General features: G+C 41.2%; 1 protein-coding gene and 1 long non-coding RNA gene across 12 annotated transcripts in view; one reads left to right on the top strand and one right to left on the bottom strand.

The window, feature by feature from the left end:
- The window catches only part of RBKS (ribokinase), a 99381-nt gene that overhangs the window by 5796 nt on the left and 66501 nt on the right, over positions 1–27084 (top strand). For all 6 annotated transcript variants that reach the window (XM_019448825.2, XM_019448832.2, XM_019448811.2 and 3 more), the window contains exons 2-5: positions 10308–10440; positions 22350–22413; positions 23344–23406; positions 26747–26911. In XM_019448825.2, the coding sequence (XP_019304370.2) occupies positions 10308–10440; positions 22350–22413; positions 23344–23406; positions 26747–26911 (425 nt within the window). The remainder of the gene's footprint in view (positions 1–10307; positions 10441–22349; positions 22414–23343; positions 23407–26746; positions 26912–27084) is intronic.
- LOC128773672 (uncharacterized) overlaps positions 1–27084 on the bottom strand; it is a 75276-nt gene that overhangs the window by 1950 nt on the left and 46242 nt on the right. Inside the window, exons 3-5 of one of the 6 annotated variants that reach the window (XR_008418071.1) lie at positions 21046–21171; positions 20872–20923; positions 14006–14101 (exon numbers count right to left, since the gene is read on the bottom strand). This is a non-coding gene — a long non-coding RNA (uncharacterized LOC128773672). Of the gene's footprint in view, positions 1–14005; positions 14102–19358; positions 20924–21045; positions 21172–25617; positions 25790–27084 lie in introns of those variants that run through there. The other 5 variants (XR_008418072.1, XR_008418069.1, XR_008418070.1 and 2 more) reach the window with 5 other exon arrangements.

Raw genomic sequence — 27084 nt, forward strand, 5'->3', positions numbered from 1 at the left:
GGTTAAGTGCCCGCAGCATCTACAGGAGCAGAGGGAAAAGCGCCTGGATGGGATGCCTCCTGAGCCAAGTTTTAGAAAATACGCAGGAGCGCCTGGGTGGCCCAGTCAGTTAAGCGTCCAGCTTTTGATTGCAGCTCAGATCATAATCTCACAATTTGTGAGACGGAACTGTCGTCAGGCTCTGCGCTGACAACCCAGAGCCTGGTTGGGAGTCTCTCTCTCCTCTGCCCTTCCCCCACTCGTGCACACACACGTGTTTTCTCTCTGAAAATAAACTTTTAAAAAAAGAAAAGAAGCAGGTTCTAACCCAGCAAAAAAGAGGAAAGGATTAAGTACATTCTGGCCAGCTGGGATAACACACAGAAGTAAAGTCACAGATGTGGGTATATGTGGGTGTGCTGAGGACAGCAGCTACTGGGTCTATGAAGAGTCACATGTAAGATGTTGATGTAGGGGCGCCTGGGTGGCTCAGTTGGTTAAGTGTCTGACTTCAGCTCAGGCCACGATCTCATGGTTCATGAGTTCAAGCCCCACATTGGGCTGTCTGATGTCAGCACAGAGCCTGCTTGGGATTCTCCCCTTCTCTCACTGCCCCTTCCCCACTGTCTCTCTCTCTCGCGCGCAGAATAAATAAACTTAAAAAAAGCAAAAAAACAAAAAAAAAACAAAGATGAAAGGACTCATCAGCCATGCTAAAGTGCTAGGGTTTTTATCTGTAGGCCCTGGGAACTAGCAAAGGGCCCAAAGGACAGGAACAACATGGTCAGATTTGTATTCCTATAGCTCACTTGCTGCCAAAGGGAGGATAATGCCTATTCTAACCTATCTCACAAATCTATTGTAAAGTTCGAGCATAATCCATTCTTGATTATTCACGATGATGGGAATGTGGGAGAAGCATGAGCACCAAAACCCAAAAATAGTAGATAAGTTAAAATTTTTAATAATTGATTCCAGAATACATTTTTTTTTTGTGCACTGATTTATCTTTCTAATTATATTTCGCTTAGGATAAAATTAATTCCATTTGTATTCCTTTAACCTACACCAGCAGATGGCAGGAAGAAGTAGCCTGGATAATTACAATGTGGTGACAGAAGTCATTTTGAAATTTAAAGTTTACTATAATTAATTGGCAAAATAGAAAACAAAATACCGGTTGTGTAGTTATTTATCACTATTCATACTTTGCTTGTCTTCTTCAGTGAAGTAAAATGTTTTCCATCAGGAACTTTGATAAATGCTTTAGCTTCACCAGTTCCTTTTCTGCTCTGTTGTTCCGCATCCTGCTTTTCCCACATAACTTACGCCGTCCTATAGTTGTCCCGTCCCCACTCACTAATCCCCCATCCACACACATAGTTCTCCTGCCCTCTCCTCTCACAGGTTCTAGCTCCAGGATTAGGTCTTTCTGTACCTCTCTAGCCAAGCTTCTATTCTCTCTCCAGAACTTTGCTCACCCGGGAGTAAGGAGGTCTGTGTGTAATTGTCCAAAAAGACTAGTTGACATCAGATGGCATTTTAATTTTTAAATAATGTTTTTACTGTTTGACTTGTTAGCCTCTCCCAGTGCCGTCTGTACTCAGTCTTCAATCCTGTATTGGAGGGATGGAAGAGGATGTGGCCCCTTATTGTTTCCTTTACTCTGACCAGATTCCTGTTTAATAACTAGTTTACTTTTCTCCTTGGGCTACACTCGTACACAGCACTTTTGCTCTGCTCTCACCTCATTGTAAGATTTATGTACAGAGGCATCTGTCATCCCAGCTATTTCTAGAAGTGTCTTTTAAGGTATAGATCATTCATTCAAAAATATTTACTTGTGACCATGATGGAGTAACTAGTACCAGACTTAACCTTCCCACCATAAACAACTAGAAAATGGGGTATATAAGGGAAAAGATCTATGAAGCAGCTGGATATTGGACAGCAGGCGTGTTATCCAGAAGAGAAAGGAAACAAAGTGGTGAGTCCTGGAGGCACATTACTGACCATGGCACAGAGAGAAGAAACCCGGGGAAAGCATGGCAAATATCAGTGAGGTGAGAAAATGGATTTCATAGTTTAGGGAGACTAAGGTAGCTAGAATTTGAGGGAACATGCACTAGTGAGGAAGGAGCTAATCGGGGAAAGGTCCAGAAATCTGCATAGGAGTCCCCTTGAGTCTAAATACTAAATGGACATACATAGAAACTCCACAAAGCCAGGCCACTACTGGAGAGCTCTAAGCTGAACATTTCCCAGGTATCACATTCTATTCAGCCAGAAACATTGTTGAACCCCTGGAACATTCAGTAGAGATCCCAGAAGGACCACAACTTAAGGGGTAAACGTGCCCTAAAGTAAAGGCTACTCTAAACTCTTTCTAATAAATCACAAAAACAATCCTTAAAGGATCAAACAGATCCACAAATTATTTAGATGCCCAAAAAAACAAAGTTCAACCCTTTGGAAAAATACAACAGAATTAAGACACTCAACAGTGTAACCTTTGAAATATTCAGCCTCCAATCAAAAATCAATAGTCATGCAAAGAATCAAGAAAATGTAATCCATAACCAAGGGGGAAAAAAAATCAATCAAAATTGACCTGCAGAAATGGCAGGGATGGTGGAATTAGCAGAAAGGGATTTTAAAAGAACCATTATAAAATGCTCAGTGATTTAAAGAAAAACACGAATACGGTGAGGAGAAAAGTGGAAGATGTATAAAAGAACCAAATGGAAGTTTAAGAAATGAAAAATTCTTTTGATGGGCTTATCAGCAGAGTAGACATTACAAAAGGATCAGTATACTTGAAGATAGTAAGAGATAGCCTCTAAATTGAAGCATAGAGAAGAAAATGACCAAAATGCACAGAGCCTTTGTGATTTGAGACAAGGAATCTGTCATTTGTGTAATTGGAGTCTAAGAGTAAGAGTGGGTGAGGCACAAAACAATATTTGAAGACATAATGGCTGAATTTTTTTCAAATTTCATGAAAATTATAAATATATAGATCTAAGAATTTCAATGAACCCCAAGCAGGATAAGCATACTGTAAACAACAAAGCACATTGTAATCACATTCCTGCAAACCAATTAGAAACTCTTAAGTCTTTGAAACAGACATTACATATGTAAGGGGACAAAGATTGAATGCAGACTTCTTGTCAGAAACGATGCAAGCCACAAAAAAAAAAAAAAAAAAAAATCTAAAGTGCTTCAAAAATAATCTACATAGAATTCTGTATCTTTCCGATATGAAGGGGAAATAAAGACAGAAAAACAATAGCTGAGAGAACTTATCACCAGAAACTCACACTGCAAAAAGTATTGAAGTTCTTTAGGTGGAACCAAAATGATACTAGATGTTAACTCAGATCTACCCAAAGGAATGAAGAGCCCAGAAATGGCAAATACAAAGACTTAACTTCTATTTCTTAATTTCTTTAAAGGCAATTGATAGTTTAAGCAAAAATAACAGTATTGTAAGGTTTGTATAATATAGAAGTAAAATATGTAACAATAATAGCACAAAGGATAGGAAGAGAAATGAAAAAATACAATCGTAAAGTAAATTACACTTGTAAGTGAAGTGGTATAGTAATGTTTGAAAATAAGCTGTGATAAGTTGAAAGATGCTCATTGTCACTTCTAAAAACAGAAAAACGGGAGGGGCTCCTGGCTGGCCCAGGTGGTAGAGAGCATGCAACTCCTAAGTATCTCAGAGTAGTAAGTTTGAGCCCCACGTTGGGTGTAGAGATTACTTTAAAATCTTTTAAAAAATAGACAAAAGAGAGTTAACACATCGGTAGTGAGTATGAAGTAGAATACAGCTAATCCAAAACAAGATAGGGAAAGGGGAAAGAAATCAAGGAGTATTATAATGTCAGATAGTGATACTGATCTGAAGAAAATGCTCCATAAATGTTCTCACGTCTCTGCGTGATCGGGACTTTCTGGGCAAAGCTCTCTAGCGCCAGGATTAAAGAATGTTTGAATGGCAAACAAACCTTGCAAGTCCAAGACCTCTGGGGAGATTTAGGGACTTCTCCCTTGGACACATTTATTTACATTCTGGGGACTGTAAATCTAGAGACCTCCCTGCTCCCCCTGAGAGGATCCATTTACGTTACGATGCAAAGGTCACTAGGTCGTGTTTTCTCCCTCTCCCCCTCCCCCACCCCAGGGGGGAGGAGGGACAGCAGCTGTATGGGCTCCTATATAGACTCCCAATAATTCATCATTTGGAAGTTCCTCTCGTGTCACCCTGGGGGAGATTGGGACACGGAGAACTAATGTAATTGTGAGTAATTAAAAAGCTGGGTCTCTGATCCAGGAACATAGTATTCTTTGTCAGAATGAATATGTACTTAACAAAACTTGGGAATGGGGACATCTCCTGTAAGGTGGTGTGGGAAGACCTCTCTGAGGAGGAAACATCTGAGCAGAGACGGGAAGGAAGGAAGCCACACAAGACCAGAACACAGGAGACCATACTCTCTTCATTGGTTCTCCTAGTACCTGGCACACTTTGTCACACGTCAGCAAAATTTAAATAAATAAAGGTTCAAGAATATGACATTCTGGAAGGCTGGCCACTTGTGGCCAATATTCTTCATATGTATCCTATACGTTCAAGAATAGTTACATCTTCAGGCAAAACTACTTTTTAGCCACAGACTGGTTTACCAGGAAAAGATAGGATTAGTAGCCAAAATCAGTTAAAAAAAAAAAAAAAAGTTTCAAGCATAATTCAGCTTTCATTCCCTTAAATAAGCCCTTTGTCTACAAATTTAGGGTTGGGAACCACATAATGAAGTTTTAGTTGGGAGGCTAAGTTCTTTTTACAGAGCTGGAAAGAGATATCACTAAGTTGGTTTGGAAATGACTCTCATTTCTGTAAATGTGACCCACACAAATGCTGAGAAGAACAGATACGGTTGAAGAATACAGGCAGTAGGAATAATAAATAATGAACTTTAATTGGGCAATAATAGTACAATTCCCCATTATAGAGATAGAGGCATCCAGTGTGTCAGAAGCTTGCAGCCAAAAGACGAAAGGATGGAACGAAAAAAGCCAAAAAGCGACATATTCCTTGACTTTTGGCTGGAGCCCGGATAGGGTGACCTCTTTGGTCAAAAGACTTCTCATCCCTGTTTCACTAGGTCATTCCTTCCCTTGGTATGAATCATCTCTGAGAATCTAACAAACACATCATTGTCAAGAAGCTAAAAGCAATTGATTAGTTGTTCTGATAACACCTGTCAGTGAAATAACTCAGAGCACAAAACCCAGGCATTTAAGGAGTTGACAAGTATTATTAAACCTGTTTTGCAAGAGAAGAAGCTGGTTCAAAGAGGGAAAAGCTGTCAAAGGTAATACATCAGTAAGCGGCTCAGGCCTGCTGCCTTGCACAACGAGGCTCTAACCTCATGGCCTCTCAAGGCCCAGAAGACTGAGGGGCCATCTCTGAACAGTTAGCAGTGTTTTCTCCTGTGCAACTTTAAAATGTGACATTTTTAAAGCTACTAATTTGTTTTAAATTCAAATATATTTCTTATGACTGGTTTTCTCTGTTTGGGTTTTCTCCCCCATTCAGAAATACACCGTTCTTAATTTTTAAATGGTAGCAATGGTGTATTAACTACCAGTACTGCTCCCTCTTTAGTTTCCTTTGAGCAATTTAATTTGTCTTTGGCGCGCCCTGCTAAACCTTATGTTTGAATTGGGGCGAATCATAGCAATGCTTTCATCGAGGGGATGGTGCCTTGTGTAGATCCTTTCTTGAACCAGACCTTAATTTCATGATATTTCATAAGAGAGAGGAAAGCCTAATCCAAGGTAAATGAGGATTTATAACTCAGAAATGCTTCTGCCTATCGGCAACTGTAACTAACTTTCTAGTGCTTTCCACTCCAGTTCGTTTACCCTTAAAAAAATAAGCAGTAAACTGTCTTAGTCTGGGTTCAAGAGAAAGGGCACAAGACAAAGGCTTCAGTGCACATAAACTGTGCGGGTCTGTAATCCAGGGAGCAAGAAAAGCCTGTACAAAGATACCTGACGTGTTCAACTGGTCGCTCGATGCTGCGGGACAGCCTGGGGAACCATAACAAAGAAACAGAAACCCCTGGAATGGAAAGACTGGCATTGGGCAAGGCTCAGTTGGGCAGGTGGCACCCGCAAGAAGCCAGCGGGAGCCCAGGAAGAAGTGGTGGCAGGGATGCAGGGAGGCCAGATGAATCTGAAGTAGTAACCAGTGGCCTCCCATAATGCACAGATATATTCTTGTTGCACATACCTCTCTGTTGAAGTATATAAAGTAAAACATGAACTTTTGCTCCCTCTCTCCACCCTTTTCATGGATGCTTGTCATTAACATTTCATTTTCTGCGCATTTACATATCCTGTAAGAACATGTACATACATCTTTTTATTTTAAAAAATCGTGAGTTGGGGAGGTCCCCTCTACTTGCTAGATGCTGCCCTGATTCATGAATCGCTTAATAAAGCCAATTTGATCTAAAAAAACAAACAAACATGAATCAGATCATACTAACCTCGTGCTCCGACAGGTTTTTGTTTGTTTGTTTGTTTTCACTCATGTATTACTTGCATCAGGGTTAGGTCTTACTACATTGTCAGCAAGTTGATTTTGTCCTGTAGACGTATACTGGAAAATACCAATAGAACATTTGTTGAGGGGTGCCAGGGTGGCTCCGTCGATTGAGCTTCCGACTTCAGCTCAGGTCATGATCTCGCGGTTCGTGAGTTCGAGCCCCGCGTCGGGCTCGGTGCTGACAGCTCGGATTCTGTGTCTCCTTTTCTCTCTGCCCATCCCCCGCTTGTGCTCTGTCTCTCAAAAATAAATAAATCTAAAAAAGATTTTTTTTTTAAATAGAACATTTGTTGAATGAATGCATGAATGAAGGAATGATACTATGAGTTCTAGTTACAGTTCCTGCTTAGAGGACAGGAGTGGCTGCTAATATTGGGAATGCAGTGGGCGAGGTCTGGTAGAACATGAAATTGTCATTGCCAGACAATTGAACATCCCTGCCGGTCTCCTTCCCTTTCATCAACACCTCCACGTCCGCAGTTCAGAAGTAAGAATGGATGCTACACAGGGGAGACAGAAAAGAGATGTAGGGGAGGAAAAATAATTTTCCCTCTACCCTTCTCAGTTCTTGGCTGAGACCCCAGGAATAAAAGATTAACAGGAGAAAAACAAGTTTACTGGCCTGCATCCCCCAGGTATACATGGGAAATACCCAGAGGAAAATGAGTAACTCCCCAAGGCGATTAGGAATTCAGGATTCTTAATAGGAAAGGGGGAGGAAGGAAGGAGGCTTCTTAGGGGGAGAGCAAATGGCTTAGGAAAGACGAACTAGCCCTCAGTAGAACAAATAGATAAGACAACATTTGTGACAACGTTTATCTGGGTGTGATGTTGACTTCTAGCCTCCTCTCCTGTGACAGGAGTCCATCTTTGCTGGTGGATGAAACTCCTGGGGAGGGGATTCATGGCCATTGAGTCCTTTCGGGGGACTGGTCTATAGGCAGATAAGGGCAGTTCAGAGAAAGCCTCTCCCTCCATTTGCTACTTTTCACGTGCTTACCACTCAACATAATCAATATACCGAAGTGGCGTATTTGGGCAGCATGTCTTGTCCCCCAGTCGTATTTTGGGGTGGCATTTCCTGCCACCCTTCAGAGACAAGGGAAAACTCTTTTAAAAATTCACTCAGTCAAATATTTTATCAGCCCCATGCTAAGTGGCGAGCCCTCCGGATAAAATGGAGAACATGACAGACTTGGTCCTTGTCCTCACACAGGGAAAGTCCACAGTTAAAGGAAGAAAGAAAGAAGAATAGGGCATAGATGCGGAAAGAAATGGGTAGGGTTCCAAAGGAGTGAGAAATTTCAGTGATGGCTAAATTAGTACAGTGCTTGTGTTAATATAAGTTGTTTAGAAAGGAGTTTAAATCCCAGCCATCTGCTCTCACGTCAAACACATACACACTGTACCCCCGATTTCACTCCTCCGTCCCATATATATACATCCCAATAATCATCTGCTGATATATTTTTCATGATTTCCCACAGTCAATAATAAAAAAATATACCTGATTCAAACCAGTGAATTGTGACTCAGATCTAACTACGAATATAGTGGAAATCTTAAGTTTCTTTACCGACAGTCTTACTAATTAAGTTATTTGCCTGTTTTTAGCCACATTGGATATTTTTTTTTTCTTTTTGAGGTTGTTATGGATGTTGTTTGTAGCAGCATCAATAAGCCAAGAATTCACATACTCAGTCGCACAGATTACTCATCATTGCCTGTTCATAACAGAATCCTAAAATGTTTAAGATTTCTGATGCAAATCAAAATCTCATCATCACTTGTCATTGCTAAATTAAATGACAGGATAATAACATTACATTAAAACCATTTTTCTCTTGATTGAGTACCTTTTTCAGAAGTGAACCTTGTAGATGGATTTTTTTCATCAGTACTATAAATGCATTTAGAATAGGAGATAAAAATAGAATTGAAAGGGGAGGAGTGGAATAGAATGTTTTCAAATTATTGATGAGTCTCTTTTGAATCTCAAATAACCATATTTGACACTGCACTGCTTGGGAATGGAGTCATTTAGCCCAGTTTATTGAGATTTTTTAGAACCACATAAAGGAGGTGCACAGGTTGAACTTGGTCGTTCTCGACACAGTCACGTGTTCTTGGCATTAGCCATCAGTCATTCCATCGCAAACAGGCTGTTAGTGACCTGTAGGAATTGGCATTGTTCTGTTACTCTATAATTAGGAATAAGAACTGGTTTCAGAAAGATCACAGCGTAGGTGGGAAATGAATATAAATTACAAATCTGCCAGGACAGAGTAGGTTCTCAATTGACTTACTGTCGTGAACTGCTCTCTTGGCCTTTCTTTCCCATCTAAAGCTAATTAACCTTTTCGGTCACACCTGCCATCCTCCCATCTGGTCCGTCTAGCCCACTTCTTTGTGGCCACCCGGTCCTCGTGCCACTGGTGCCCATCTTCTTCACTTGCCCTTCTACCAAGGGCTCTTTCCATTCTCAAGTCTTCTGTCCTTCAAAGATTTGTTTCTTCACATTTTCCACTTTGATGTTACGAAAATCATATCCTAGAGAAAACCTTTTACCCTGACTTTTTGTCTCCTTTAGTACTACCCTCATTAGGCAGTAACAGGTCAGTAAAAAAATCCTTAGCTCTTGGAGAAGTCCCTAAAAATGCAGACGGAAACAAGATTGGCTAGGAGTTGACAATAGTTGAATCTGGGTGATGAGTGCATGGGGGTAGAGAAGTTAATATACTGTTTTCTCTAGTTTTGTATGTTTGAAATTTCCTATAGTAAAAATTTTAAACTAGGTTCTTCAGACTCCGTTTTTTGTTTTTGTTTTTTAATAGATGCTGTTTTTGAGTCAGTACATGAAATGGGCGGTAAACAGGAGGGACTGGGGCTAACACCTGATCCTGTCACTGAAATGCCCCACTCCCACCCCACCTGCAAGGAAACAAGTGTGATTCCTTAGTGCCTAGAATTGAAACTTCCTCCTTCTCCGTAGGTCCTGAACATGGGTACCAGAATCCTGCTACACTTCCTACCTCTTGTTAAAGTGACCAGATCTATCTGTACAGAAACACACATTAACTTGGTCTCATTTATCAAGTCCCATGGTGAATTAAGGTCTGTGCTGGGGGCACTGAGAAGCAGGAATCTGAAGTTACCTCCCTCCAAAAGCTCCCCATCATGGAAAACAAAGGCACCTACGAACACCCCTGATGCAGTACAGACACTAGGAACTGTCATCTGAAGTGGAGCTTCAGTAGCGTGGCTGTGGGACTGTAGGGAAGTAAAGAATCCCGTCAGCAGATGCGTTCTAGAAGGTGATGCCAACCACTGAGTGCTATCGCTTTTTTATGTTTGCTTATTTTTGAGAGAGAAAGACAGAGGGAGTGCAAGCCAGGGGAGGGGCAGGGAGAGAGGGAGAGAGGGAGACAGAGGATCTGAAACGGGCTCTGCGCTGACAGCAGAGAACCCAGTGTGGGTCTTGAACTCATGAACCATGAGATCATGACGTGAGCTGAAGTCAGACGCCGAACCGACTGAGCCACCCAGGCGCCCTGAATGTTACCTTAAAGGAAAAGATAATCTCTGCTTCTGATTGCTAAGACTAGAGCTCCTTCAGAGAACCTTCCTTCTCTCTTCTGAAGAACTTAAAGTGATTGCAGTTACCAATGTGCCTTTTTTTCCTTCTCTTTTTAAATTATGATAGCCTTACTTCTCGTTTGCCCAAAACTGGTGAAACCATTCATGGACATAAGTTTTTTATTGGCTTTGGAGGGAAAGGTGCCAACCAGTGTGTCCAAGCTGCTAGGCTCGGAGCAAAGACATCCATGGTGTGCAAGGTAAGTGTAAACTACAGTGGAGAGGCTCCTAGAGGCAAGAGTCTGTTTTTAAGATTTGAGTTGTTTTTATTTTTTAACCGTTTGAAAGTGAACAATTCAGTGCCATTTAGTACATTCCCAGTGTTGTTGGACAACCACTATTCTCTTTAGTTCCAGAACAATTCTATCATTCCAAAGTAAAATTCCTTACCATTAAGCAGTTTCTCCCGATCCCCCCCCACCCCACTCCCACCCCCAGACCCTCACCACCACCATCTGTCTCTGTGGATTTATCTATTTGGATATTTCCTAGAGATGGAATCCTAGGATACGCGACATTTTGTGTCTGGCTTATTTCACCTAACGTAGTATTTTCAAAGTCCATCTACCTTATAGCATGTACTATTTTTTTTCCTTTTGTGGCGGAATAATATCCCATTGTACATACCATTATCTGTCTATCCATTTGTCTGTTGATGGACACTTGAGCTGTTTCTACCTCCTGACTATTGTGAATATGCTGCTGGAAACATGCATTTACATGTACTTGCTTTTGAGTATCTGGTTTGTTCTTTTTTTTTTTTTTTTTTTTTTTTTGGTAGTTCCTTGTTAAAGATTTAAACAGGAGAGGATAATCTTCCTTGTCCTTTAGATTGCTTTCTACCTCCGTGTGTCCTCTGGGAAGTAGCAGGCCTCAAATAACTTAATTATGCACGTCTTTAACTTGCTGGGCTTCCAAGTGAAGGATGAGAAGTGAGAGGAATTCGCCTGCCCCACTGAGTTTCTGTATGCCAGCTTCTGAACGACAGAAGTTAATCCTGCTTTTAGCAGTTTTCGCTGCAACACAGCTCTTGGAAAGTCGGTGTAATAACTTGTGATTCACTCGTGTAGCTCTTAAGTTATTTCTTCTAATGCTAGCCCTTGGATCAGAAAGGAATCTGGGCTTTACTGAACTACCCATAACTAATTTTTAGGCATAATTCTTTTTGCAGGAATATAAGGAAATGGTATGTAAAATAGCCCCTATTTCTATCCATCCGTCTGAAATTATTTGAAAATAAGACAAAATTGGCTGCCAGAGGTTCAATGTTTGCATGTTTAATGAAATTTTAAGGTGCTTGCATCACTGGTGTAACAAAAAAGATAATTTACTTTAGAAAAGCTAGACTCGGTCTACACAGTAAAAGATAAGAGGAATCTGAGAAATTTAAAAGAATGAGCCCTCTCCTGTAGGCTGGGTCATTTTTACCAAAATGTCTCTGAAATGTCACTTCCCAGTGCACACAGCACTCTTCTCTCCATGGGAGTCTTTAAATGATGTACAAACGATAAGCGATTATCATTTCATCTGCTAATGAACTGCAGTTTTATTTCTAATTTATGATTAACACGATATAATTCTCATCTGGCTGTTTGGTCAAAAACATCACATGAAGCACAAGATTCAAAGTAAGAAACCCTCGTTTGCTAAGGTTGAACTCTTGATCGATTTTAAGTGTCAATCATCCATGAATTATTGATGACCCATTACATGCTAGGAATTGTGGGGCGAGGAGAGGGAGCTGTAGGCCTGACCTCTCCTGTACTTGATTAGAAATGAAGGGTTTGGGGAGTCATCAGATGGTGCTGACTTAACGGGGGCTTGGGAACTGGAAAGAGGACGATATTTCCTGGCTGGGAAAACGTGGACAGAGAATGGGTATTGGAAGCAAAGTACCAAAAATGGCTGCTCTGGGAAGAGAGGAGTTCCCTAGAGCGGAGCCGTAAAAGGAGAGATTAGAGAACCCCTCTTGGAAGCTTCATAAATGCTATTCATGTAGCCATGAAAGTCAAAATTGGATGTCCCCTGGGATCTCATCCAACTCGAAGATTGAGATTGGTGTTATTTTGGGTCTGTTGAATTTGAGGCAAAGAGAAACGCAAAATAGAAATATTTGAGTTGTGGAAGTGAACTTGGGAAGTGAATCATGCAACCATCAGGAGTGGATGTGAGAGGAATAGACAGCAGAGGGCTGTATTTGGGGAAATGTTACAGTTAGGAGTTTGATAAAGCAGTGGTGCTGTCTTATTCCAGTCCGTGTATGACAGTTTGTGTTAGCACCTGTGCAGTTTGGAAAGTGCTTTATATCTACTGTGCCCCTGATGCAGTCATCTGCTGTCCAGCCCCGTGCTAGGCTTCAGCATGGGTATCTGTACAGAGAGGATAAGAAAGCATGGCTTCAGCCAAAACCCATACGGGGTGCTTTTGCTTAGATAACCTGGAACCTTTAGACACATATTTCTTTAGCTTAATGTTCTTAGACTTCTCTATATATCTGTACATGTCTATAGATATATGTAGATAGATAGGTGATGTATTTGATATAGGTATAGATATATATATAGATATAGACATTTTTTTAAGTAGATTTCATGCCCAGCGTGGAGCCCAACGTAGGGCTTGAACTCACAACTCTGAGATCAAGACATGAGCTGAGACCAAGAGTCAGACACTTAACTGACTTTACAGTATTCTTAGACCTGTTAAAGAGAAAAATATCTTAGGGGTGCCTGGGTGGCTCAGTCGGTTGGGCATCCAACTTCAGCTCAGGTCATGATCTCACAGCTTGTGGGTTTGAGCCCTTCCTCAAGCTCTGTGCTGACAGCTCAGAGCCTGAAGTCTGCTTTGGTCTCTGTGTCTCCATCTCTCTCTCTGCCCCTCCCCTGCTCGTGCTCTTTCTCTTAAAAATAAACAAACATTAAAAAAAATTTTTTTTAAGAAAAATTGGTGCGCCTGGGTGGCTCAGTCGGTTAAGTGTCCAACTTCAGCTCAGGTCATAATCTCACAGTTCGTGAATTCGAGCCCCACATCAGGCTCTATGCTGACAGCTCAGAGCCTGGAGCCTGCTTCAGATTCTGTGCCTCCCTGTCTCTGTGCCCCTTCCCCGCTCACGCTATGTCTGTCTGTCTGTCTGTCTGTCTCTCTCTCTCTCTCAAAAATAAACATTTAAAAAAATTTTTTTAAGAAAAATATCTTTTATAGTAGAAGGTATCATTATCCATTAATCTTGATATTTTTTCCATTGGTGAAGTATTTTCTTATTAAGTAAATTAGCCAACCTGCTGTATAGCAGTTTTTTAAAGATGACGACTTTCAAGTGGAAACCAAAATCATGACATTACTCCAGATAAAAATGAAGAGATGGAGCAAAAGAAAAACAGGTAGAAAATTTCCTACAGTTTTCTTAGCAACATTTACTTACCTACTACTACCCTGCAACAAACTAAAATTCAAGCTCTGGTGAAGTAAGACTGATGGCACATGCAAAACATCTTCTTTTGAGCTCAGGGGAATTATTTGCCAAGATACTGTGATGAGGACTGTTAAGCAAGAGTCCGTCGATATGTATCCAGCACAACGTATAATAATGAAACACTTCAAGTTGTTAAGAGTTGTACAGTCAGTACTCAACTGAGTCGTGGGCCCAAGGCCACAGTCGAAGGATAACTGGAAATGATATTTTCAGATTAAAAATCTAGGCAGATATCATAGAAAACGAAAGGCTTCTTGGCAGGGCAGAGTCTGTTAGAATACCTTTCATAATACCTGATTTTTGTGTTTCCTCTTCCACCATTCCATTGAAGATAAATGTTGGAGGAGGAAGTTGTTTCTAGATATCCAAAACTGGCTGCTAGGGAGGACCTTGGGAGAATAAAGAGTTCAAGTTGTGGTTGCCTGGAATGAGCCCAAAGACCCTGCTTCTTGTGCAGTGGAAAGGAACCCTGAGCAGGCAAGGACCCAAATAACCCCGATCTCAAATCAGCCAACTGGGAGGACCCTCAAGGACCCTGGTCTTGCTTTCCTCAAACATGACATTATCAAAACTCACTAGGTCCATCTGGCTGGCTCATTTGGTAGAGCATGTGACTCTTGATCTTGGTGTCATGACTTAAGCCCCACATTGGGCATAAAGCTTACTTAAAAAAAAAAAAAGACAGGGCACCTGGGTAGCTCAGTCAGTTGAGCGCTGACTTCAGTTCAGGTCATGATCTCACAGTTTGTGAGTTCAAGCCCCACATCGGGCTCTGTGCTGACAGCTCAGAGCCTACAGCCTACTTCAGATCCTGTATCTCCCCCTCTCTCTCTGCCCCTCCCCAACTCACGCTCTCTCTCTCTCCCTCAAAAAGAAAATAAATATTAAAAAAATGTTAATGAAAATAAAAAGGTAAAAGAAAAAAAAACTAATAAAAACAGCTGTGTGTTTTCCCTGAGGAATGGGCAGATATTAAGCTCTGTGACAGAGGCAGTATATTAGAGCCACGCATTCAAGGTCTGACCCTCAGGCATCCTGCAAACTGTCAGTGGTGTGGACAGTACAGAAATTGAGAATAAGCAATTAGAAATATTTATAGCAATTTTACAGAGGAATTTTATAGCTGTTGAATATAATAGTAATAATAAATTAAGCCTTGTATTTTGTAGGATTTTTTTCTGTTTTTATTTGTTATATTTTATGGAATTATTAGTCCACAATGGATTGAAAATGAAAAAAGAAAAAAAAAACTGAGCCTTCACTACAGATGGTTTGAAAAGCAGTATATTAGAGTACTCATCATCTTAACCAAAAAGGTGCCTTGTCAGTTAGATTACTGTGGGACAGTCAACTGTGCAGTAAGATTTAGTTTTCAAAGATCAAAAATTAGTCACCATCCCTTTCCAAGTAATCCCATTCCAGGAATGAAGTGAAATTTGTCCTTTCCTGAGCTCTGCTGTAGGACAACTGGCTAGAACTAATGGTTATATTGATTGGAATGCTTGGCCACATGTCCAAACACAGGGTACCCTATGACCCTAACCAAATAATGTGTGTCTCATATAGGAAGAATGGAAGAAATAATTGGGTTACCACCAACTCACCTCCACTCTTGGATAAGCAGGCCTTATGCTTATGCTGATTGTAGCATTAATTCTGTATGTTAAGGGCCATTATGAAGCTAAACACCCATTTAGATAGGATTTAAACCACCAGCTAGCTTAAACAAGTGGAATCGTATATATTCTTCTTTCCTCTTTTAGGCAAAGCCACAAGGAACAAGTTAAAAAAAAATAATATTCTGAGGGACTTATTCAAAAAAGCAACTGCCAGGTTTTGTCATAGGACAACAAATGCATGTTAGTATCCCTAACCTGCTGTTCATTAGGACTTTCGGGACTGAAATGTCACAGAATGTCTTGAGTCACAAATATTAAATTGTGTTCAACTTCATTTGAGTGTTAATTATGTTTTTGTGCACTCTACCTTTGAAAGTTGGCAATCTGTTTTAATATATGTGATAAATTTCTTAGCAGAATATTCAACTTCATGTGACCTTGAGTACGGTATCTTGGTCCTCTAGGTTTTATTTTCCTCAACTATGTGTTGATGGATAGAATTACTAGATGTTTTCTACCATCCAAGGATTCCAAGAAGCCCATTTCTCAGCCATTTTGAAATGTGGATGTTTGTTTGTTATAAATGTAGTGCTAACTGAAGTTACCTTCCTCAGCATTAGGTCACGGTTCTGGACTATGGAAGCCATGACTGGCTCTCCCTCAATGCAGAGAGCCTTCTCGGTGGTAAGAGTGAAGGAAATATCTCAGTAGCCTTAGCTGGAGGAAATGTTCTTGCTCCTGATACAGCCAGCCCTTTTGTTTTCTGTGATTCTAATTTACATCTCCCTATAGCTGCATTATCCAAGATGGTAGCCACTAGCCACGTGCAGCTAGATTTAATTGTAATTAAAATAAAAGTGTAAATTGAGTTGCTCAATCATACTGGCTGCATTTCAAGTGCCTGTTTCGGGCAGCACAGTTAGAGAACGTTTCATCCTTGCAGAAAGTTCTATTCAGCTGCATTGCTCTACAGTCTTCAGGGTAGAGCTAAGCCTGGGATTTCCTGAAGAGCCTCTCGGGTTCTAGGAGTTGCCTTAGCATAAGTGCAAGTAGTTGTCCATAATTGCCAATGACCTGGCTTCTTTCACCTGGAACAGGCTCCCTCAGACTATGGTTTTCCCAGAATCCTTCTACCCAAAAGTGGTTTTCGCAGAACCCTTTTACCCGAAAGTATTTCACTGCTACTATCTGAAAGGATAGTGTAGGAGTGCCTTCAAGAGGGCTGTTTAGGAGCAAAACCTTCTATAGACCCTTTTGGCAGCCACTGCTAGGAGAGTCTGAGTGCCTGTGGTCACATCCCTTTAAGAATGATAAGATAGGGGCGCCTGGGTGGCTCAGTTGGCTAAGCATCTGACTTCAGCTCAGGTCACGATCTTGCGGTTCGTGAGTTTGAGCCTCCCCCACTGTCAGCCTGCGCTCACAGCTCAGAGCCTAGAGCCTGCTTCGGATTCTGTGTCTTCCTCTCTCTCTCTACCCCTCCCCTGCTCTCTCTCTTTCTCTCAAAAATAAACAAACATTAAAAAATTTTTTAAGAATGATAAAATAGGCCCAAAAAAATAAAGAGGCAACGAAGATGACCAAATACTTATGAACACATTTCACATACAGGGCTTGAGTCTTGCTAAGCTAGAGTCTCCAATAAGCTTTAGGAAGGCTAGAGCTTTAGGGAGATTGTTTAGGCAAACAACATAAGATGATATTCAATTAAATGTTTAATGGTATCTATTAGGAATGCTCTAGGAGTTTAGGAAATGAGAGCATTAAGAAGGGCTAGAATAGGGAAGGTAGGCTTTAAGTTGTGCTTGAAAAACAGGTAAGGTTTGATTAGGTGGAGAGAGGAAAGGACTTCCAAGTTCTCAGAAGGCAAGGAAATAGACACGACTGAATTGTATTCACCTTGTGTTTTAACACAAATGATCATACCAAGTTAACAGTGCTTTTCTACTGACCACTCTGTAGAACAGAGAAATCCAACTACTTTTGCCAAATAAGAGTGTTAGAAAGAGAAGCCAGCAAAGCAAGGGGGAGCGAGCCTAGCCACGTGAAAATGAGACCAGAGTCAGCAAACACAAGCGCAGCAATCTTTGTAGCTTTACGATACCTTGATCCCAGTGTTGGACCCTGATGGGCCCCTCGCCCCCAGCAGATTCTGTAGGCGACACTCCTCCGTGTTCCCACTTAGCTGACTTCCCACCCCAGCGCCAGGCAGGACTGTGCTCTCCCTTTTCATTTCTTCCACGCAAAGCTTTACGCGCACTGTCCCAGCGGGCCGAGGCTGGAGTCATTGCAATCACCTGGTGCGCCTGCCTAGGTCTCACCTGCACAGGGCCTGGTTCAATTGATGTGGCGTGTAACCCGAGCACCCGGATGTCTGTAAACTTCTCGGGAGCTACCGATGCACAGCGAAGGCTGAGAACTATCTGTTTCCTACCTGCCAGAGAGAACCCACCCCGTCCCACCCTACCTAGCTCAGGTGGAACAATTTGCAGCAAAATATAAAGCATTTTAATTAGCTCGATAACGGCAGAAACAAATTCGATTCCAAGTTTCCTGACTTCCACACGCACTATTTTGCTTCACGGCCAAGATACTTACACTTCAAGTTCTCTTGCCAGGTTGATAAGCAAAATGTGACCGGGAAAACAGGGAAGACTCCAGAGACACCTATGAAGGTTCCTTTATGACATTATTTCACGTCCTTTTTATTTCAAGGACCTTCCCTTTGCATCATTCACTGTGATTTTCAAGGTAGCGTCACGCAGCTGTCAGTGGTAATCATTGCAGGACACCTGCTTGGGTTCTGTTCCTGTGACTCCTGGTTATCAGTGTCCAGCGACTGGGGAAGAGGCTTACATTCGAGTCAGAAGTAAGCACAGGGGATGGGGAAGTGTTCACTTCGCTCCACCTTTTTTAAAGGAAATCCAGCAGAATAAATGATTGTGTAAGAGGTTCGAGGATGGGGAAATCGGGAAAATGGCGTTCTTTTAGTATTACACAGCACAAGGCATCTGTGCGACTCTGTAATGCAGAAAGAAAGGACTCAGATCTCTGTTGCCTTTTTGTCTACATTTCGATGTAATATGTATGTCTAAGACACAGACATCCTCCCAGTTGGCTCTGTTATTCTTGTGGAAGCAACGGGATACATGGTTACATTAAACAGCATTAGTTACACCATTAATGGAGATGTTACGTTTTTATTATAATAATAGTAATGCAGTCTTATTTTTTAAATAATTTAATGCACCCACAGGCTTGCTTCCATGATCAAGTGCTCTTCTGTTTGAAAATAGGGAGCAACAGGAAGAATTGGAAGCATCAGGGAGAACCAGATGGACAGGAAAGTAGTTTATAAGATTGAATCCAAGAAGCAGGAGCCCTGCCCCTCCCCGCAAGGGAAGCTGCCCTGGTAGCAGCAGTAACTGCCATGGTGATGATGAGGATGGCGACGACAATGATAATGACAGTGATAGCACCAAGCCATTATTTAATCCTTTACGGTTTTAAGCACACTTCATGCATGTTATTTTATCCTCACAGGTGCTGTGACTTTCCAGATAAGGAAACTGAGGGCAAGAGGCAGTTAAAAGCAACCTTCCCAGGGGCGCTTTGGTGGCTAAGTCAGTTGAGCGTCCAACTTCGCCTCAGGTCATGGTCTCAACCATTCGTGAGCTCGAGTCCTGCATGGGGCTCTCTGCTGTCAGCACACAGCCCACTTTGGATCCTCTGTCCCCTCCATCCTCTCTCTGCCCCACCCCAGCTCGCACTCTCTCTGTTTCTCTCTCTCTCTCTCAAAAATAAACATTTTTTAAAAAAATGTGGCTTGCCCAAAACCACACAGGCGGTGTGAGGGCACTTCTGACTTCCATGACACAAGTGCAAAGGTCGTCTTCCTGTTCTCAGGCTTCTTATCACTCCTTTTACTTTGTAATGTATCTCCACAACCCAAATGCAAAGTTAACAGGGCTAAGGTTGACTTCTGTAAATCCTCAGCAGTGCTGTTACTTTTCCATTATTTTTTAGTTACGAGATTTTTATTTTTGTCATGGGAATATCAAAGAAGGCAAAAGCAAAGTATTTTGTTTCACCTCTCACGTAGAGCTTAGAACACCAGCCAACAGGTTTGCCAGGAAGTCACTATTGGAATAAATCTGGAACCATAACCGTCAGCAAGGGACGCAGCCCATCAGGTGATTCCCCAAGCAGAAGAAGACAGCTACTGCAGCCACTAAAATACCACTGCAGCAAGTCTGAGCAGGCCGTCCCTTCCTCATTATGCCTCGGATGCGCCTGATATTCCACTTGGTGTGACGGGTGTCTCTGTACGCCTTCTTTTCCCTGCAGTATTATCAGTTTCTTGAAGGCAAAGCCAAATGTTTTGGGATTGCCTCCTCCTCTCCAACAATTCTCCCTAATCCCTGCACTTCCAAATGTTTATATCATCACCACCATTTATCAGACATGCCTTTGGTGTTCACCTTAAACAGATTTTGCCTGTATTAAACTGATAGGAAAGGGGAGAAGTTTCTTTGCTCTAATTTGTACCGGGCCCCACATGCTGAGGAATGGCCTTCCTTTAATCCCTACAATATTCTTGTAGTGATGCTTTCCCCAACTATATCACATCTTTTTTTTTTTTAATGTTTATTTATTTTTAGAGACAGAGAGCAGGGAGGAGCAGAGAGAGAGGGAGAGAGAGAATCCCAAGCAGGCTCCGCACGGTCAACACAGGGCCTGACGCAGGGCTCGATCCCATGAACTGTGAGATCATGACTTGAGCTGAAATCAAGAGTTAGATGCTTAACCGACTGAGCCACCCAGGCGTCCCTCCCAACTATATCACATCTTGATTGCCCATGGGAGAGAGTTAAATAATGTTTAAAAACAGATGAGAAAACAGTTTGTTTCTGGTATGAATCTTTGACCTAAGAAATGGGATGCTTTGGTAGATAAATGGCCAGCCTCCCACCAAGAAAACCTTTGACAAATGACCTCCCTCCACCGGGCACTCTCCCCCACAGCAGTGCTTTATAGTGGACACTCTTCTTTGTAGAGACAGGAATTCTGCTCATAAGAAATTATTATATATTATTTGAGATTATTGCCTACTCAGCATTTCTACCAGAAAAGCAGCACAGGGAAAAGTGTTCTTTGAGAAAGAAGCTCTCGGAGGAGGCATTTAAATTGGGTCAGCAAACTACCGCCCATGGAGCAAATCTTGCCTACCATGTGTTTTTATAAAGTTTTACTGGAACACAGCTACATCCATTTGTTTACAGATTTTCTTCGGCTGCTTTCACACTGCAACAGCAGAGCTGAATCGCTGCAAAAGAGACCATCTGACGAAAAGTGTCCGAACTATTACCCATCCGGCCTTTTATGGAAAAAAAAATTTTCCAACCCCTGATCTAGACCATCCAAAATCTTACCGGGAAATTGTATCTTCACTCATTGAGGAACTTGACCCAAGTAAGCTCCTAGGTTTCTTTCTATCGATATATCCAGAGGGGAACAATTTTCTGTGGAAAGGCAGAACTCACCAGGAGTGGCCGAGACCCAGACAGATACATGATCCAATGACGCGGTTCTCACCTGCAGGACAGAAAAGTAGTTCAGGAGTGAAGCCTAAAAGCCTACGGGTGCCAAGAAGGTAACATAAATTGCAATAGGCCTTGTAGGGGCTGTGGTCAACTAGACAGCATGGACTCACTCACCTTTGGGGCAGATCCAGCTGGGTTCCCTTGCAGGAATGTGGGCCCAGCGTTACCAGAACATCTGAATTTTCAGGACCTCCTGGAAACTTGTTTTTGTGAAGCCTCCTAATACTTAAATGGTGACAGCTGATTAAAATTTAAAATACAATGGGAGAAAACAACTATAACACTGTATGTCAACTATACTGGAATTAAAATCATAAAAATAGGAGGGCATCCACACAAAAACCTGCACATGAATATTCACAGGAGCCTAAATTTATAATTACCCAAATTTGGAAGCAACCCAAGATGTCCTTCGGTGGGTGAATGGATAAAGTGCAGAACGTCCATACCATGGAAATTTTTCAGCACTAAAAAGAAATGAGTGATCAAGCCATAAAAAAGACATGCAGGAAACTCATATATTTACTAAGTGAAAGAAGCCCGTCTTAAAAGGTTACATATTATATGATTCCAATGATACGGCATTCTGGAACAGACAAAACTATGGAGACAGTAGAAAGATCAGTGGTTGCCAAGGACTTGGAGGGAGAGAGGGATGAATAGGCAGAGCACGAAAGGCTTTCAGGGCAGTGAATCCATCTGGATAAGATTGTAATGGTGGATAAGTGTCTATACATTTGTCAGAACCCATAGAATGTACAACACCAGAGCGAACCCTAATGTAAACTATGGAGTTTGGGTGATAATGATGTGTCAACCTAGGAACGATGGTTGTAACAAAGCTGCCACCCTAATTATGTTGTATATGAATGGAAGAGGAGTGAGTGTCCAAGGAAAAACTGAAAGATCACTAGCAGAATGCATGCTGGGACTCAAGAACGACAGACTTTCACTACACCAAGTTACCCAAGTTAGCGACAGCTTTTTAAATTCCCCCTTCTCTGCCCCCATCCCATGTCAAAGAAGACTCTAAAATACCAGGCAAGTCATGACAAAGATGCCCTCATTTATAGTGAAGTACAAACAACTGAGATTCTTCATAAATATTGAGGGCCGTTGATGGTGGACAGCACAGTGGTGATTTCCACAGGAACAGATCAAAATGAGAGCAAAGTGATTGAACTTGGGACAGTCATTTAATGCTTCACGTTTTAGGTTGGATGCAAGTGGAACATTAATATATAACAATTATTTGGGCTGAAATCAAGTCTAGCATCTTACATTAAGAAGATTAATTAGCTAATGTTTATAAAGTACTGTGCAGATATGCCCTTTTAAAATGCTAAGTATTCTAAAAACTACATTGTAGCATTTTACTAAATGTAAAAGATCTAACATTCATCATTTCTTTGGTACAGGTTGGCAAAGATTCTTTTGGCAATGATTATATAGAAAACTTAAAACAGAATGATATTTCTACAGGTAAAATTTCATCTTTTTTAAAGTTAGTTTTTATGACTTTCCTCTGGGATCTGGTTACAAGAAAAGTTGAATATAGAATAGAATTATTAGATCCTCCTCTGGTGGCCAGAGAATTTTTATGCACAGCTCTGTCTCATCTTGCTTAAATGTCGTTTGGTTAATTCTTTCATGTACATTCCTCCAGATGGGAATAAAATGATAGGAGATTACAAACCTTCATCTCATGGAAATGTTTCTAAAGCAGGTGACAAGAGAAAACAGGTGCTACATTCACAAAAGATATTTTAAGAAAAGTCATTGAATGTCATGGCTGGAAATGATCTTAGAAACCACCGAAGCCGATACCATTGTTGCACAAAAGAGAAACGAAGGCCAGATCAGTTCTCAATTTGTCCAAGAGCACACAGCTAGTTGGAGCTAGAGCCAGGAGTAGAATGCAGGTCTTTGGCTCCATTTCAAGGCTTTTTTGCCGCTGCCAGAGGCTGCCTGATCAACATTTCCATTTACGCTCCAGACCATAATGCTTCATGAGACACAAAGTTTATGAAGAAACACAAACAAGTGCATTGCATAGGTTTGACTTTAATCTCTCATCTGAAGCCTATCATTTCTTTCACTGAAGAAAAAAAGAAATGGTGGTCTAGAAAAATGCATGTGGATATGCTATGAGTAATTTGGGTGATTTGGCAGTGGGGGGGTCTGCTGGGTTGTTACTAATGCAGAACGAAGGTGCAACAAAGTAAAGACTTCTGTCTTCCTTGTTGTATAGGTGATGGGTATAAATTAGCGGTAATTAGTTATTTCTTTTATCATCCCAGATGGCTAAAGGTTAAAAAGCTTTTCCAGCGATTAGTAGTGCATTGAAATCGCTAAAATAGATTGTCCGTGCCAGGCTGTATATACATGATTGTAATTTCTTTTTTCTTTTAGAATTTACATATCAGACTCAAGATGCTGCTACAGGAACTGCTTCTATAATTGTCAATAATGAAGGTACGTGTTTCGCATATTAGAGTGTCATTTCAGGAAGCAGTTCATGTCCAGAACTAGAACAGAAGCATCAGTTTTTACTCTAATCCTATGGATTTCTTACTATGCCCACCAGTCTAAGGCCTAAAGTGTGGTCTTTCTAGTTTAAAAAATGAATGCTTCCCTTTATTTATACTTCCCAGGTTGATCATTTAAATATAAAATTGTCCATCCAATACATATGAAGTGTTATAGTTGCCTCAAAATAATATTTATATCCTATAATGTCCCATTACCCTTCACGTGAACTCAGAATTGATATTTGTCTCTAAAAGCAGTTAAGTATTCATCCATCATTTCAGTTATACTAGGTAAATAAATGTAAATAGATAGGTGCACAAGGAAGTTGATGAATCATATTTATAGAATATTTACTGAGCAAATGGCAGCAACTAATTACTTCCAACTTATCATTAGCATTCAATTTTGTCTGCTCTTTAAACGGCAATCAAATCTTAAAAGTCTATATATACAACCATGTCAGTCTGTCACAGGGCCTTGGCGACAGTTGAAACATTTGTCTTTAAAAACAGTAACTTCCCTTTACCCTCAAGTAAAGTTTTCATAATTTCTTCCCACTATTTTAAGTATAAAAATAAGATTTTTTTCTTGGAATGCCCAGCATTCCAAGGGGCACCTAGGACAGAACCTAGTGCATTGTGGGCAGTGTGCACTGTGTGAAATTAGGATTTGTCAAAGTAACATCTTTTTTTTGTTTAAAGTTTATTTACTTTGAGAGAAAGAAAGGTTGGGAGCGGGGATGGGTAGAGAGAGGGAGAGAGAGAATCCCAAGCAGGCTCCCTGCTGCTAGCCCAGAGCCCATTGTGGGGCTCAATCTCATGAACCGTGAGACCATGACCTGAGCCGAGATCAAGAGCCACTCAACCGACTGAGCCACCCAGGCCCATGCCCAGCCCCTGTCATAATTAGGTCTTTGATGTAGGATAGTTTCACACAATCATTTCTCACAGAAGATACAGAATATTCAGCTCTACTCCAGTGATCCCCAAGTTGCAATAACAATGAAAAAATGTATCCCACTTAAAGAAGATAATGTATCCCACTTAAAGAAGATAAAATTTGTCATTCTAACAATAGCCCGTGTTCATTACTTTAAGCTACGTCTTAAGTAATTATTGCCGCCTGTCTTAAACCTCTGTCTTAAACCTCTTTTTTGTGTTCTAGGGATATCTTTGAGTTCCATTTCTAGCCTATTCATGGAACAAGTTCCTGCCTTTTCCATACAAAGATACAGTTTTATATGACGTATTGAGTGCCTGTTATGATAGAACTTGTCTGATTTGTGTGTAGGATACGGTTATACCCTTGAGGATACAGATTGTCTTAGAGGAGCTAACACAAATACCCAGAGAGGGGACAGTCGGCTCTCATAAGTGAAGGAATGAATAGCAAGGTGAAGTCAGGAGTGCAGTCTTGACAAGTTGAGTTTGAGGCCGGAACGATCCAGCCAAATGGCAGTGTCTGTCAGACAGCTGTAGTCTAAGTCCTGCTGCTCATCAGCCAAGGCCGGGCCAGAAACATAGATTTGGGAGTCAGCAACCCAGAAGCAACAGTTGACACTAGCAGAGAGAATGAGGTCACCGAAGGAGTAAAGGAAGGAGATATGTTGCCTCTCAGTGTGTGTGGGTACGTTGAATTTTTCCAGTCCCAAGATTGGGTTTATGGTGAACCATCCCCACTTTTTTAAGTCCTCCTTGCGGCCAACAGACACATCTGCGGTAAGATGATAGGCTAGCATGTGTTCTGTGTTCAGAGGTAATTTTAGGTCATGTCTATACAGGATCAGCACGAGCAGCCTGGAATGCAAAGAAATGGCTGCTACAACTCATCTCTCTAGGGCCGTGCCGTCCAAAAGAAATATAATGCAAGCCACATACGTAATTTTAAGTTTTCCATGAGGCACATTTTAAGAAATAAAAAGAGGGGTGCCTGGGTGGCTCAGTCGGTTAAGCATCCAACTCTCGGTTTTGGCTCAGATCATGGTCTCAGGGTTTCGTGAGTTCAAGCCCTGCATCAGGCTCCGTGCTGACAGCGCAGAGCCTGCCTGGGATTCTCTCCCGTGCTCTCTCTCTGCCCCTCCCCCACTCACGCTGTCTCTGTCTCTCTCAAAAAGTAAATAAATAAGCTTTTAAAAAAATTAAAAGTAGGGGGCACCTGGGTGGCTCAGTCAGTTAAGTGTCCGACTTCGGCTCGGGTCATGATCTCACGGTTCGTGGGTTCAAGCCCCGTGTTGGGCTCTGCGCTGACAGCTCGGAGCCTGGAGCGTGCTTCGGATTCTGTGTCTCTTTCTCTCTGCCCCTCCCCCACTCGCACTCTGTCTCTCTCTCTCTCTCAAAAATAAACATTAAAAAAAATTTTTTTTTACAAAATAAAAAGTAAAAAGAAACAGGTAAGATTAATCTTAATATACTCGCTTAACCCAATATCTCTCAAATATTATCTTTTCAACATGGAATCAAAATGTTCTTAAAAAGTAATAAGAGATTTGACCTTCTCGTCTTTGTACTCAGTCTTTAAAATCTGCTATTCATTGTACAATTGAAGCACATGTCAGTTTAGACAAGACACATTTCAAGTGTTCAACAGCCACCTGTGGCTTACACTCATGGAAAGCACAGCTCTGGAGAGTTCACTAACATAAATGCACCCCCAGTCCTTCCCCATTTAGGTGGGATTATAGACTGTGGGTCCAAGTGATGAGTATTCAAGATCCTTTACCCCTGCTTCTGTTTGATCTGGTGCTGGATAGGCCAAATATCCTCTCTGCCTTAGCTGGTACAGCTTTCCATCTGTTAGCTATTATAAACTATGTTTTGACCTTCAGAATCACTTTTCGGAGATACCCTAGGTTATGTACATGAACTGACTGCATACTACTGAGCCTTAGTTTTTAGCGTTAGGCAAGTTTATTCCTGTTTATACACATCATTACCACATCTGTCATCTAGGATTCAAAATCTTTACCACATACATCGTACCAGCCATTTTTAAGTATGTTATATATCACTTCCCAGCTAGTATTCTTTGTATATGAGAATATTAATGGGGAAATATTTTTTAGATTTTTCAAAATTATCAGAATAATATTGATCTTACAGAGCAGGAATAGTGTAAAAAAAGATACAGTAGGAATACAGAACTTCACCTAAATTGCCTAGAAATGTTAAAATTAATACTTACAACACATCTAACATAGTGACTTTGTAAGGGATTGTAACATTGCAGAATATCATTGCTTGGCTTTGCTTGGATTTTAATATAAATATGTAGAAATTCTTTATAGGCCAGAATATCATCATAATAGTGGCCGGAGCGAATTTACTTTTGAATACTGAAGACCTGAGGGAAGCAGCCAAGGCCATCAGCAGAGCCAAAGTAATGATCTGCCAGCTAGAAGTAACTCCGGAAACTTCTTTGGAAGCCCTGACCATGGCCCACAGCAATGGAGGTGATTTTACATATTTATTCTTCTTCCTAGAAAAGCGTTTATCCCTGTTTTAATGAAAGGTAACCTTTCAAGTTAAGCAATGCAGTACTTTTCCTGTAGTAAAATATCCTCTCTCCAGCCTGTAAGATTCACGGTCTTCTTATAGTTCTTCATAAGGTTAGAAAAGCTTATAA

The sequence above is a fragment of the Panthera pardus genome, unplaced genomic scaffold, assembly GCF_024362965.1.
Source record: "Panthera pardus isolate Hobbes unplaced genomic scaffold, ASM2436296v1 HiC_scaffold_26, whole genome shotgun sequence".
Taxonomy (NCBI): domain Eukaryota; kingdom Metazoa; phylum Chordata; class Mammalia; order Carnivora; family Felidae; genus Panthera; species Panthera pardus.